The 14,530-nt window shown below is 57.5% G+C and overlaps 1 protein-coding gene across 1 annotated transcript; it reads left to right on the forward strand.

Moving 5' to 3' along the window:
- The first annotated feature begins 1,718 nt into the window (after positions 1-1,718).
- P4HB (prolyl 4-hydroxylase subunit beta) lies at positions 1,719-13,979 on the forward strand. Its single transcript, XM_023651770.2, has 11 exons — positions 1,719-2,361; positions 3,544-3,750; positions 5,102-5,235; positions 5,383-5,520; positions 10,334-10,438; positions 10,616-10,741; positions 10,981-11,181; positions 11,525-11,645; positions 11,757-11,938; positions 12,154-12,240; positions 13,063-13,979. The coding sequence occupies exons 1-11, from the start codon at positions 2,211-2,213 to the stop codon at positions 13,141-13,143; spliced, it is 1,533 nt and encodes a 510-aa protein (XP_023507538.1). The 5' UTR covers positions 1,719-2,210; the 3' UTR covers positions 13,144-13,979.
- Positions 13,980-14,530: the final 551 nt, after the last annotated feature.

Consider the following 14,530-nt stretch of genomic DNA (forward strand, 5'->3'; position numbering starts at 1 on the left):
TTGTAAATCCGTTACTGTATTGTATGCTTTTGGGCTAAGCTGCCTGCAAACTGTCACAAACTAATCCACATTGTGGTATCTCAAGTCCCTGCACTCTGTCCCCAGCAGCTGGAAAGACTCAAGACCCCAATGTTTAGGCGTCTAAACTCTAACCTCACAAGCGCCTCTGAAATCTAGACATTTAGACAGGATACAAATGTCCCTTGTCTCAGGCCCCAAATTGTGGTAAAACAGGGTCATGGCAATCACTAAAACGTTTAGAGATAGGGTAGCAGGCATGAGGCAATCCCTACTCGTCCCGAGAGCACAGGGCAGTGTGCTCACAGCTATCAGTTACGAAGAGTCATCATTCACTGGGCGAGCTCCCAGGCCAGGGCCCCACTGAGCTGGGGTGGAGACTGGTGCCCGCCAAGGCACGTGTTCACAGCCTTTCTATGCCAAAAGTTCCAGCTCCTATAAAGTCAACCCTGAGAAGACGACAGGTGTCCCAGCAAGTACAACCACCTGACTGACACTTGGTCTACTGGCACTGGAGGAGGGACACACAGAACCCGGTCTTGACCTTCAGGAATTAATGGTTGAAAGAGTTCCACATAGGAGAGATGAGAAAACATGCCCTCAAGAGCAATGTGTCAACAAGTGCAAACTCTCAAAAGTACAAATGCTTTAGTGTTTCTGAAATCGGGATGTTATTACAGCCGTGTACACTTAACATGGGAGTGCTTCCCTTTTTCCTGCCAAGTTATTAAATTGATGAGTCTTAAATTCAGTGGTGGCAGCGTTTCGTAATGAGGAAGTGAACGCAAATGAAGAGGAAAGGCTCCTGGAGAAGAAAAGAGCGTTGGGGAGGCGGGTGGCCAGGGCAGCCAAGGGGAAGGCAGAGGTGATTGAAGACTCTGAGCAGAGAGGCAAAGAGAGAGCTGATCCAGCTAGAGCAGCGCCAAACAAGAATAAAACGCAAGCCGCGTATGTTATTTTAAAATTTATAGAAGCCACGTTAAAAAAAAACTCAAAAAGAAACAAGTAAAATTAATTTAAATGCCTTTAACTCAACATACACAAAATATCATCTTGTACATGTAACAAAAACTATTAAGGGAACATCGCACAGTTTTTCCCCCGAACTCAGTCTTGAAGTCCCGTGTGTGCTGCACCCACAACCGGCCCGTCTCCATCGGGCCAGGTTTCAAGTGCCCAGGAGCCTCGGTGGCAGCTGGCGACTGTCGTGTGCGAGGCGCGGGCCTGCGCGCAGAGCCAGGGGGAGGGCGGCGTGGGGCCGGAGGTCTACTGCCCGATCGCCGGACGCGCAACTCGAGGGGCAGCTCCGCGGGATGCGGCGCAGTGGGACGGAGGGAGATACCGCCGGGGACGTGTCGCCTGGAACCTTACATGCGGCGGGCGCCGAGGGCTCCCCGGCGGCCCGCTCAGCCCCAGCACAGCGTCCACCTTGTTTCCGGACCCCCTCGGTCCCTCCGCCCCAGCTCCCGCTGGAGCCTGGGCTCTCGGTTCTCGGGCCTGACTGCAGTGACCCTCCGCCCGCGCCTTCACGGCCCCATCCCATCCGGCCTCGGTCCTCGCCGCGCCCCGCAACAACCCCCTCCCGGGCAGGAGGCGCACGGGCCTCACGTGCGCCGGAAGTTGCGTCAGCCCAGCTTCCGGCCCGCGGAGCCGGGGGGCGGTGCCAGTTACGGATACGCGGTCCAGTCAGAATGCAACACGAGGGGTTTCCGAGGCGCAGGCGCGGCTCCGCCCCCCGGCTGGGGACTCCGCCCCACTGCCACGTTCGACGGAGGATCGCGCGGGGTGCACGCATCTCATGGCCAATCAGGAGCTGCCGAGCCCGGGCTTCCGAAGGTGGCAGCCATTCCAGACCCGCGGAAGGTGGCGGGGGAAGTCACCAGTCACAAGTCGAGGGAGAGAAAGTTCTCCGCCGGGAGCCAATGAGAGGCTGGGGAAGAGTGCGAGCGCGAGCTCCTCGGCCAATCCCGGGCGAGGGCGAGGGCGGCCCCCGGGGCGATTCCGAATCCGGGGCCGGGGCCAATGGAGGTACCCAATCCGAGCGCGAAGGAGGCGGGCCCCGGCGCCCGCGGGCCAATCCGGGCGGGCGCGCGCGCGCGGCAGCCGGGTTTATAGGGGCGGGGCGGGCTGCGCGCGCTCTCGAGGCCTCGCTGTCCGGCGGCGCCAACTGAAGCGCCGCGCCCGCTGCCGACATGCTGCGCCGCGCTCTGCTCTGCCTGGCTCTGGCCGCGCTGGTCCGCGCGGGCGCCGCCGCCCCCGAGGAGGAGGACCACGTCCTGGTGCTCCACAAGGGCAACTTCGAGGAGGCGCTGGCGGCCCACAAGTACCTGCTGGTGGAGTTCTGTGAGTGCCGCCCGGGCCGGCCCGGGCCTCGCCGCCGCCGCGGGGTGGGGACAGAGGGGCGGAGAGGGGGCCGGCGCGCCGGGGGACAGCGGGGGCGCGAGCGGGATCGAGGGCGCAGGGGAGCCGGAGGGGGCGCAGGGGCGGTAGGGCAGACTCAGTGGGGGCCGGCGCCGCCGGAGGTCGGCGGGCCAGGCGCTCCTCCGCATCCTCCCTCTCCCGGCCCGGCGGCGAGTTGGGGTGCTCGGGGCTGTCGGCATTCCAGCCACCCCTAGACGCGCTGACTCCCAGCCCCTCGGGAGACTCATCCTCGGGCTGAAACTGTCCACAGGCCTGCTGTCAGCGTCCCCGCGCTGCCAGTGTTCTGGTGGCATCCCTCCTGCCGGAGCTGGACCCTAAGGGCGACCGCGGGCGGACAGCCAGGACGTGCCTTTGTACCTGACGTCCGCAGGGCAGGGTCCCTTTGCTAGCCGAAGAAACACAGGGTGGACTTCTTCAGAGGCACGGAGGGGAACCACAGATACAAAGGAACATGTGGGGGTCCAGCCCCCAGCAGCTCACCTGGACCCATCCCCAAAGCACCGGCTCCTGTGGGCACCGCCTTCCACCTGTGACAGCTCCCTTCTGTTCGTGGTGTTCAGCCAGAATGCAAAACCTTTGTTTGCGTTTGTGTTTGAGCCCTGATTATCTCGGGTGGAAATCTTAGGCCTAAGGTAGCTGCCAGCCTTAGTTGAGACTCCCGTTCCCACGGTTTAAAGCGTCAGTTTTAAGTGTGTCTCAGGGCAGATGTGTACAGATGTGTGCCGCATATTCCTGACTGGTCTTACTAAGTATACAGCTGCTGCGGCATTAGCTTCTTAACTTCTCTGTGTTCCTGAAGAAAATTCCAGGGACACGTCCGCCCCAATAGCCTGTAGGTAATAGGAAGTTACTACTGATTAAAGAGTTTGTCTTCCTGTGCCGCCGGTGACAGAGCAGGGTGGGGGTTGGTGTTGGCTTGTCATTCGTGGCCTCTGTCCCGATGTTGCCCAAGAGCCCCGACCTGTCAGCCCAGCCCTGTGCTCGCTGGGGGTTATCTTGGTGAGCAGATAAGGCTTTTGTGGAGGGAAGTACTGAAGGAAAAAGGAAGGGAAGTCGTGAGACTGGGTCGAGTGCTGCTTTCAGAGTCCTGCTTTCTTTTTTCAGATGCCCCTTGGTGTGGCCACTGCAAGGCTCTGGCCCCCGAGTATGCCAAAGCAGCTGGGAAGCTGAAGGCAGAAGGTTCTGAGATCAGATTAGCGAAGGTAGACGCCACTGAAGAGTCTGATCTGGCCCAGCAGTATGGTGTCCGTGGCTACCCTACGATCAAGTTCTTCAAGAACGGAGACACGGCTTCCCCCAAAGAGTACACAGGTGTGACTGCAGCACTGCCCTGAGTGCCTGGGGAGAGGGCTGTGCCCGCAGGCCTTGGAGGATAGACTGAGAGGCGAGGAGGCCCCGTTCAGAGGCGTCGAGGGGAACCCATTCTCAGTCTTCAGCCTCTCAGGGTTGTGTGAAGAAAGTTCTTTATCCCAGAAGAACCTCTCAAGTGGAAAGGGACATCTTAGGGTGGTGGCTCGCAGGCTGAGGCTTGTCCTGAGATTGACTAGCGAGGAGAGGGAGGCTGGGGCTGTTGTGACCACATGGAGCAACAAGTGTAGTGATTGCTGACTCGAGTGTGCCAGTCACCAAAGCAAGTGCTGAGGCTGAGAGCAGCCGGGTAACGGCCGGCGTCCCCCACCTGTCGTCGCAGAGCTCAAAGTCAAGCTTGCTTTGGGGCTAAACCCCTTTGTAGTCCAGTCAGCACCAGTGAAAAAGGAGAATCTTTTGTCTATAAAACCAGTTCCGTGGCTCATCCATCAAAATCTTCTGGAGCAGCCCGTCTTGTTAATTCTGACATCAGCAACTCTGGTCTTCTTGCTAGACTGCTGATCTCTTGTTCCCGTTTTTGTATTGAGTTCTTGAACCAGAAGTGCCTTGTCCCAAGTTACTATGATCCCGTCGCTAACACTCAGGTTTTGTAAATGAGACAATTACTGCTAATTCCACCTGTAACTCATGACTCAGCTTTTTGCTGCCACTTGGCAGACTCCTTTTAAATGTGAGATTCAGCAGTCCTTCCCAAGTTGGACCAGGTGGTCAGACCTGATGAGGGGGACAAAGAGTAATTAGCCTCAGTCCCCGGAGCAGCCGGCATCCTCCTCGTTCGTCTGCTTTAGGTGGTGTGCAACTTCCTGATCCCTTTGATCTTAGTAGTCCTGGAGGCGTGTGGGGCAGGCCACAGCGAGGAAGCAGACCGGCCTGGGTGCCTGGGCAGGGCAGAGCTCAGCCTGTCTTCAGAGGGGAAAGCTGGCACCGAGGCTGACTTACTCACCAGACTTCTTTTTTTAATTCTACGTCTCTCGTTAAGGTGAAATGTAGTGTGAGACCACTGGGGGAAGGTGTGAAAATTTAGACAATGCAAAGGGATTAGGAAAAAAAGACTGAAATCTTGTTGCCCAGAGGTACCCACTGCCTTTTCCCCTCCTTTAAACACAGCTGCAGTCTCTCCCATACACAGAAAAGCCTTCGTAGCCTGGGAATTTGGACAGGTGTGTAGACAAGATGCCTTTTCTGTGGCAGGAGCACATCTTGCTCTGGTTTTGGCAGAGAGCTGAGATGAGGATGGGTGGGGAGGTGGGCGCACCCCTGATTTCAAGTCGATCGTGCGTGTGTTTGGGTGCAGCTGGCAGAGAAGCTGAGGACATCGTGAACTGGCTGAAGAAGCGCACAGGCCCTGCCGCCACCACGTTGCCTGACGGGGCCGCCGCAGAGGCCTTGGTGGAGTCCAGTGAGGTGACGGTCATTGGCTTCTTCAAGGTAAAGGCTGCAGAATCACCTTGGGTCTTACTCTGTCGTTGGAGGAGGGGTCCCCATGGCCTGGCACTGCCGTTGCCCTGCTGCTGACCCGGGCAGGGGTCTTTGGTGTTGATGCACATGGCCACCTCTGGTTCTCCTCTTCTCTAGGACGTGGAGTCAGACTTTGCCAAGCAATTCTTGCTGGCCGCTGAGGCCATCGATGACATACCCTTTGGGATCACGTCCAGTAGTGATGTGTTCTCCAAGTACCAGCTGGACAAGGACGGGGTCGTCCTCTTTAAGAAGGTGAGTGGCCACGGGCAGCTCCGCCCAGGGTGGTGGAGGTGCTGCACTGGCCGGTGGTGTTCCTGTCCCTGCGGCTGCGGGAGCCTCGAGACCTGCGCCTGGTGGCACTGCCGCTGGGCCGCGGGCCTGACGACTTACCGAGGGCCCGTTTTGCAACATTAGACCGGAGGCACACTAAGACACTGGCCTTCAGCCCTTCAGCTATGGGCCCTTGAAATCAGAGCTGCTTTGGAGTGTTAGCTTTTTTAAAAAAAAAACTGGCGAGGGGCCGGCCCGGTGGCGCAGTGGTTAGGTGCACATGTTCCGCTTCTCGGCGGCCCAGGGTTCGCCGGTTCGGATCCCGGGTGCGGACATGGCACTGCTTGGCAAGCCATGCTATGGTAGGCGTCCCATGTATAAAGTAGAGGAAGATGGGCACGGATGCTAGCTCAGGGCCAGTCTTCCTCAGCAAAAAGAGGAGGATTGGCGGCAGATGTTAGCTCAGGGCTAGTCTTCCTCAAAAAAAAACTGGCGAGACGTATGTAAGGAAGTTTGCTATTTTAACCACTTTTAAGTATATGATTCCATGGCATTAACTACATTTATATTGTTGTCCAACCATCACTCCTGTCTATTTCCAAAACTTCTTCCTCACCCCAAACAGAGGCTCTGGAGTGTTAGCTCTGGGGGCGCATGTACCCAGCCTGTTCGCAGAGCCCTGCCCTCGGCCCCTCGGCCCACTGTACTTGCTCTTCGTGGAGAGCACTGGTGCCGGGCATCTTGCCAGGATGCAGGCAGGATGTGTGTCTGCATGGCATTACCTAGGGGCGACAGGTTCTCTCTCTTATCTCAGCCCCCAGACAGTGGGAATGGGGCCTGCTGAGCGCCATGCTCTTGGAACATGGCTGTCCCTGGACTGGGCAATGGTGCGTTCATGCCATTCAGTAGCACTGTGCAGAGTGGAGGAGGAGCCAGAGGGTGGGCGGGGGGCGGAGGGGTAGGAGGCACATCTTCAGGGGTGGGGACACGGCCTTTCACTCCAGTCCTGTTTGGTCCCTGTGGGGAGAAGGTAGGTTTAGAGTTACATTAAAGTAGTAACCATGTGGTCAGAAATGGCCTGAGGCTGTTGTGTGCGCTCGCCACCAGTGGAACAGCTTGACGGGCCAGCCACGGGACTTGGAAGATGAGGAACTGGTTAGCTTTCTGTGGTGGTTTCGAGGCATCTAGCACCTTGCCAGGGACTGTCGGGCGGGGTCGAGGCCTCTCCCAGCAGCACTGCAGAGGGCTGGGAATGCCCAGGGGGCTGGGGTGGTTCTGGGACTGCTTTCTTTCTGTGTCCTTCAGCTCTTTCTCTAGTCCCTTCCTCGAAAGAACACAAGACATCACGCACGCTCCCTTAGCTCAGTGGACCTCCTCAGTGTTCCCGAGAGGGACTAGGATTGCTGAGCCGGGAGTCGTTGCAGAGGTGCCTGCGAAGTGGTAGTGAGACGTTTGGTCAGGAAAAAGCCGTGAAGCGAGCCGGGCTCGTGGTTTAAGTTCCATGCGCTCTGCTTGAGCGGCCCAGGCTTGGTTCCCGGCTGCAGAGCCGCATCACTCGTCTGTCAGCAGCCATGCTGTGGCAGCGGCTCACAGAGAGGAGCTAGAACCCTTAAAACAACCGTGCGCTGTGGCTTTGGGAAGGGAGAATCTGTGACGTGTTGGATGAAGTTGAGTGAACAGAAGGTCTTGGGGTATTAGAGAGGGAGTTGTGGGTCATGTCCTGAAGTTTAGGTTGAGAGAATAGGGGAGAGTTTCTCTGAGCCCTGTTGAAATTTGTAAACCCGCTGTTGTCAGTTCAGTCCACATGGTTCTTTTCCACCATTCTTAAAATCTCAAGTGACAGATCTCACACTGGCTCGGTGGTTTTGGTGGTCGTGTGTCCTTGAAGGTTAGAATGATTGTTTCTTGTTCTGCAGAGACTCTCCGGCACGGCAGCTCATCTCCGTGTGCTTTTATCGGCCTCTATTCTCTGGTGTCTGTGCAGGCTGGGCACAGCCGACTCCCAGGTCTGGTGCCAGTGGGTGGGCAGCGCCTTCTCTTCCATCAGTGGCTCGGCATCTGTTCTTGCACAGCGTGGCCGCCTCGGGCAGAGCCTGGCAGAGCCCATGGACTTTGTGCTGGCTGGGTCAGCAGAGGTCACAGCTGCGCTCAGATCAACAGGCTCCCCGGACAAGAGGAAACAGCTTGGGTCTGGACCCTCCAGTTTCCGCTTGCTGTCCCCCTTTCTCGGCTCTACTAGTCATTTTTTTGGCCTTTACTCAGTCCCCTTCTTCAGGTTGTTCAGCCCAGTTCCTCACAGCAAGGGGTCTTCCTGTCTGCCCAGGGGCCGTGGTGCCACCTCGCTGAGCCAGGCGCTGTCCCCGGGGACTGGGCAGGCAAGCTCGAAGGAGTGGCCCACTGCTGCTTGCTGGGCAGGGTGGCGAGGAGGAGTGGCGGTGGTACCAGCGGGACTGGAGCCGTGAGTCCCACCTTGGGTCACTGGTCACTGGTGGTTGGACCGTCGGTGTGAGAGTTGATTGTCCTGTGCCCTTGTTTGTCCTGGTCTTTACTTTGTTTTTCTTTTTTGTTCTTTGAAGCCAGGGGGCGAGGAGTGGACGTGGGGCAGGCCTCTCCTCCCCCGCCTGCAGCGTCAAGCCTTTTTGTGATGTTGTCATTGTGGCCTGGCGGGCTGGCCTCTGAGGCTGGAAATGGGGCGGTCCCTGCCCAGGGACTCTTGCGGCTGTCCCCAGCTAAATGAAGGCTGGCTGTCTTTCACTAAAGTAGACAGTGAACACAGGGTCATGTGGCACCATTACTAAGAAGATCGCATCCCGGGACAGGTGCAGTGGCTCTGCTCTTCAGGCTTCTGGGTGTGAAGTTGGGCAGACAGTGCCCACTGCGTGGGGGGCTGGAGACACAGTGCTGAGGAGTGGGCACTAGCAGCCTGCTTGCCTCCCTTTGTGGCTCAGCGTTCCCCCTGGGGCCACTGGGCCTGGGCCAGCTTCTCATTTTCTAAATGATGCGCTCAAAGGGCCTCTTGGCCTCGGCTTTTCTATCTTGTTATCGTTTCCACGTTCTCAGGTTTGGGGCAGCTAGAATGTGGTGGCCTGGGGGCCGTGCCTGGACTCCTAGCGCTGGCCCGCGGTCTGCTCTGTCGCAGCCCCGGGTGTCATGGTGGAGCTGAGGGTCCAGCTCTGATGTAACATTGCGGGGAGTGGGAAGTGGCCACCTGCTTCTGTGGAAGGTACTTTGGGGAAGTGTAAAGGAAATGAGCAGGAAGGAAAGGTGTGTCGTTTCTCCCCAGATCAGGGTGGAGAGTTCAGGGGCAATGGAGCGCTTGTCTGAACTGCTCACCGAGAAGGCTCAGGCCTGCAGTCAGCCTTTCTGGGTCAGCGTTGTTTCTGCCCTCCCCGTCCAGAGCCGAGGCTACACGTCAGGCTCCATCTGTGTGGCCCCAGGACTTCTGGAGCCCTTACATGTTACTAAGGATTCCAAAGAGCTTTTGTTTATGTGGATTATACCTATTGATTTTTATTGTGCTCGAAATTAGAACTGAGAAGTTTTTTAAAAACTTGTGGGGCTGGCCCAGCGGCATAGTGGTTAAGTTCAGTGTGCTCTGCTTCAATGGCCTGGGTTCGCAGGTTCGGATCCCAGGCGCGGACCTATACCACTCGTCAGCCATGCTGTGGCAGCGACCCACACGGAAAATAGAGGGAGGGGCCAGCCCCGTGGCCGAGTGGTTAAGTTCATGCGCTCCGCTTTGGTGGCCCGGGGTTTTACTGGTTCAGATCCTGGGCATGGACATGGCACCACTCACAAGGCCATGTTCAGGTGGCGTCCCACGTGCCACAACTAGAAGGCCTTGCAACTAAAATATACAACTATGTACTGGGGAGATTTGGGGACAAAAAGCAGGGGAGAAAAAAAGGAGTGGCAACAGTTGTTAGCTTGGGTGCCAATCTTTAGGGGGAAAAAAGAAAATAGAGGGAGATTGGCATGGATATTAGCTCAGGGCTAATTTTCCTCAGCAAAAAAAAACAAAACTTGTTCATTCTAAAGTAACAATAATAAACCTGTTACATGTTATCAAAAATAACATTTTTATAAAAGTTAATTTTTTCCAGATGACATTTTAGTGATAAGTCGTCTTTTAGATTTCTGCGGGTCTCTGATGTCTTTCTAAATGGAAGACAGCAGGTTTCTCCTGGTTTGCCTTCAGTTTGTGGCAATGTCACCATTGTGCAGCCTGCGTCAAACTGAACCGCCCACTCAGGAGGGAAGGTCAGGGAAGGCACGTGCCATCTGAGTGTGCTTGTGGAAATCCTTCTGACCCCGCAGCTGCGCTGAAAGGGTCTCAGGCCCGCAGGGGTGCGGCCCACACTTTGAGAGCGCTGTTTCGGGACATGGAGATGAGGATGGTAATGTGTATAAAACCCGCGTCCCTGGGGCCTGTTAGGGACGCGCGGTGTGGGGCCTGGTGGGGCGGGGTTGGGCCAGCTGCTGTGGTCTGTCCGTGGGAGGCTGCCTGCCTGTGCTCCTGGGGAGCCTGCGTGCTCTCCTTGGTGACGTGCTCTCCTTGGTGACGTCGCTGTTGCTCAGTACCCAGGAGGATGCTGGTCGCTGCAGCCCTCACCGGCTGTGCTTCGTGGACAGAAGCACGTGGGTCCTGCTCCCCATTCCTCTCAAAACCCCAGACAGGGAGGTCAGGCTGCCAGGCTGCCGTGCTGGGCCAAGCCCAGGCTGGCTGGAGGCCACAGGAGGCTGCTGGGAGTGCTTTGGCGTGCCTCAGTGCTCACGGCCCTCTCTCTGTCCACAGTTTGATGAGGGCCGGAACAACTTTGAGGGGGAGATCACCAAGGAGAAGCTGCTGGACTTCGTCAAGCACAACCAGCTGCCACTGGTCATCGAGTTCACGGAGCAGGTGTGGCTCCTGTGCTGGTCCTTCACCTTGAGAGAAGGGCTGGTGTGGGAGGGTCGTGAGGTCCCAGCCCTGGGGACCCCCACTTACAGAGTCCTCATTGTTGCTCCACTGAGAGAATATCCTATGTCAATAGTTTAGCTCGTGGCTCAGACCCAGTGACCTATGTTTATAACACAGACAGCCCCCAAGATTTTCGGAGGTGAAATCAAGACACACATCCTGCTGTTCCTGCCGAAGAGCGTGTCTGACTATGACGGGAAACTGAGCAACTTCAAGAAAGCCGCCGAGAGCTTTAAGGGCAAGGTGAACTGCTTTCTGGATGGCCTGGTCTCGGGGGCCGGGCTGTTGGGGAAGGGTTAGCCAGGTCATCCTCTACTCCCTGTCAGTGGTCGGTCTGGCAGTCCCCGAGTTTGAGTCGGAAGAGAGAAGCTTCAGTGGCACAGGTCTGCTTCCAGGCGAAGCAGTGAGGGCAGGAGCAGAAACGAGGCCTCAGACCCTCTGTCTTCCCAGTGCCGCTATCAACCTGCCTTTTCTCCCCCAAGATCCTGTTTATCTTCATCGACAGCGACCACACCGACAACCAGCGCATCCTCGAGTTTTTCGGCCTGAAGAAGGAGGAGTGCCCTGCCGTGCGCCTCATCACCCTGGAGGAGGAGATGACCAAGTACAAGCCGGAGTCGGACGAGCTGACAGCAGAGAAGATCACAGAGTTCTGCCACCGCTTCCTAGAGGGCAAGATCAAGGTGGGGGCGCCGTGTCTGGGGTGGGGTCTGCACTGGCCTCTTGGCCCTTGGTGTCCAAGCCTTCCTGTGGCTGCATCCTCAAGGGGTCTGCAGACTCAAGCATAGAATCCTGAGGACAGCCCCCCCCCCCCCCCCCCAGCGGTGTGAAGATGGCTGTCCTAGTCCCACTGCCTGGGAGCACAGAGCAGCCCTGACTTGGTGGGCTTAGTCCTCTCCTGAGGGCCATGAGCTGTTCTGGTCAGCTGAGGGCAGCCGTGGGCCTCTGCCAGGGGTGGGGCCTCTGCCGGGGCAGTGGGGCCCGTGGCAGGCCGGCCAGCCCTGACCCTGCTCTGCTGCCCTCCAGCCCCACCTGATGAGCCAGGAGCTACCTGAGGACTGGGACAAACAGCCTGTCAAAGTGCTGGTCGGGAAGAACTTTGAAGAGGTTGCTTTTGATGAGAAAAAGAATGTCTTTGTGGAATTCTGTAAGTGAAGCCTCTTTAGCTCCCGGGTTTGTCTGCCCTCTGGAGGCCTGGGTTGGGGTGGGCGGGAAGTGGCTTCCCGGCTCAGGGAGACTCAGAGCTGCTTTCTCTCAGACGCCCCGTGGTGCGGTCACTGCAAACAGTTAGCTCCCATTTGGGATAAGCTGGGAGAGACGTACAAGGACCATGAAAATATCGTCATCGCCAAGATGGACTCGACGGCCAACGAGGTGGAGGCGGTCAAAGTGCACAGCTTCCCCACACTCAAGTTCTTCCCTGCCAGCGCGGACAGGACGGTGAGCCGTCCACACGGGGCTCGGCACTGGTGACTGCGGGTGGGACACTGGGCCCTCCCAGCTCTGGCCTCTGCCATCGAAGGGTGCCGGGCACAGGCGGGTGTGGAGGAGAGTCGGGGCCGCGGCAGGGCCTGCCTTTCTGTGGAGAGGGGAAGGCGCTGCTTTGTCTGTCAGGGCAGACCAGCTTCCCGACTCACACTCTCCCTCCCCCACAGGTCATCGATTACAACGGGGAGCGGACGCTAGACGGCTTTAAGAAGTTCCTGGAGAGCGGTGGCCAGGACGGGGCAGGGGATGACGACGTAAGTGGTGGTCACCAGACCCCGGCTGGCCTCTGAGGCTGCACCCTGCGGCCCGTGGGCCGTGCTCGCCTGGGCGCTGCTGGAGGCACGTGCGTGCACAGCTCTCCCCATCAGCACTTCTGCATGCGGAGGTTTGGGAAGGTCTTTAAGGGCTGGTGTTTGCCTATAAGATCTTTTCAGGCTCTTCCCACACGGGTCCCTGCTGACTTGACTCAAACGTTTTTCCCCAGCCCATTGGCCAAGGCACTCTGCAGGGCATGAGGCAGGGGCTTGGGCATGTCCAGGTCAGCCGTGGTCAGCCATGGAGGGCGGAGGGGATGTGATGTGTGTCCAGGCCAGGGGGGCATGGCAGGGGCGAGGGCTGGTGACTAGCAGGACATTTGAGGCAGGGAGCAGAGGGAATGGTCATGCAGGCCACAGGGCATGCCGGAAGCACCAGGGAAAGTAGAATGGGGAGTGGATCTGCTGAGGGACCCGCCCTGGTTGCCGAGTGGGTGGGGTCCCTATTGAGGAGTGCCTGGGAGGCCGTGGTTACTGGCCCCACAAGCCCTGGGGGCTGGGCGGGGTAGACGTGGCACACCAGCGGCTTGGTCTTCACGCTGGAGCTGCCCCTGCGCTCCCCATGGGAAGATGTGACCTGGAATCCCAGGCTCCCCACAGTGCAGGCTCCATGCCCATCCTGCCTCATGGGCAGAAGCCCCTGCACCTGCTCAGAGAGACCAGAGCTGGCGGCTCTTGGCTGCACGGCCAGCTGGTCCCTGCTGGGCGAGGTGTGTGCGGGGTTCATCTTTCATTTCCTTCCCTTTTCCTGCTACATCCCAGGATCTAGAAGATCTAGAAGAAGCCGAAGAGCCCGACCTCGAGGAAGATGATGATCAAAAAGCTGTGAAAGATGAACTGTAATGCAGGATACCAGACCTGGGCACCCCAAACACGACACCTCTCCGTGGGCTGCACCCCAGCAGCACAGCCTCCGGAAGCCCACAGACCCTCACCAGGAGGAGGGAGCATTGATCGGAAATGCAGGGAATTTTTCTGAAGCAACACTTCATTCTAACACGTGTAAATTTAAACCCGTCTCGTCTTTTTGCTTTTCAACTTTTGCAAAGGGATTTATCTCCAGGCCAGCCCATCTTGGTGGGCCCTTTTTTTTTAAAATTGTGATGTACTTTTTCGTACACAGTTTTGTCCAGAGTACTTGCTGAAGTGTTTTGGAATCTCATGCTGGCAATGTCTCCTTCCCGTATCACTTTAAAAAAAATTCCATCTGTGGGATTTTTAGACATTTTTGGACGTCAGGGTGTCTGTTCCACCTTGGCTGGGCCTCCCAGGAGACTCGTGTCCCCTGCTGGGGAGGGACCAAGCCAGGCTGGATGGGTCACTCTCAGCTCGCGCCAGTGTTGCCTTGACTGAGCGTGGCTCTTGCATAGTTCGGTTAAACGGAGACTTGAGGTCTCTGTTCTGGGGGGCACCCCACCACGACTGGAGGTGGGTGGTGGGTGCCGGCTGAGCCCAGGACAGGCCTGGGCAGCCCCCCTCCCTCCCCAAGCCAGGCTTCTCGTTGCTCTGTGACGTCCAGGGTGGCCTGAGGCCTGCACCAGGCAAAACCAGAACCCTGTTTCCAGGCTGGAAGAGCCCAGCATGCTTGAGCCGAATCAGATGTTGATAGTTCTTCAGGCATTTCTACCACAATATTGGAATTGAACACATTGGCCAAATAAAGTTGAAATTTTACTACCTGTGGTTGTCTCTGCATTACAGTATCTCTAGGCCACAGGGCGGGGGCTGGAATTCCACCTCTGAAGACAGGAGGTGGGCTTGGAGGGAGCCGCTCTTACCGGGACACCTCTTCCTTAGAGCGCGGTGTGGACACAGAAGCACACACGGGTCTCGCAGGCTTGGTTTGCTGGGCTGTCAAGTGCTTGCAGCCTGGGGGCAGCACCTGCATGTCACCATGTGGAACAGCTTGGTGGCGCTGTGGGGCTGGTTTACCCACGATGGCTGTTGCTGGTGTGACCCTCCTTGGGCATCTAGTCACAACGTGGCTTCTGCTCATGTGCTGCAGCAGGACATGGCGGGGCTGCACGAGGAGCCAGCCCCGGCCGGAGGTGGGCAGGGCTGTTGTACAATAGTGGTCTCGAGCTGCCGCAGCATCTGACAAGAAATCAGCTGTGTTCACACTTTAAGAATGGGTATCATCACATAAAAAGAACCTGGTGTTTAAAAAGCAAGTCTCCTAGTTATTAAAATGTAATTTCACTTCCAAAACCACAGCTTGCTTGAAGTTTGC

This window comes from Equus caballus, chromosome 11 (genome assembly GCF_041296265.1).
Source record: "Equus caballus isolate H_3958 breed thoroughbred chromosome 11, TB-T2T, whole genome shotgun sequence".
In the NCBI taxonomy this organism is placed as follows: Eukaryota; Metazoa; Chordata; class Mammalia; order Perissodactyla; family Equidae; genus Equus; species Equus caballus.

Excerpts from the sequence above, each read along its gene's own strand:
- P4HB (XM_023651770.2), top strand. The coding sequence starts at position 2,211 with ATGCTGCGCCGCGCTCTGCTCTGCCTGGCTCTGGCCGCGCTGGTCCGC. Across the intron at positions 3,751-5,101 it reads TTCCCCCAAAGAGTACACAG|CTGGCAGAGAAGCTGAGGAC; the intron begins GTGTGACTGCAG and ends GTTTGGGTGCAG. Across the intron at positions 11,939-12,153 it reads CTGCCAGCGCGGACAGGACG|GTCATCGATTACAACGGGGA; the intron begins GTGAGCCGTCCA and ends CCTCCCCCACAG.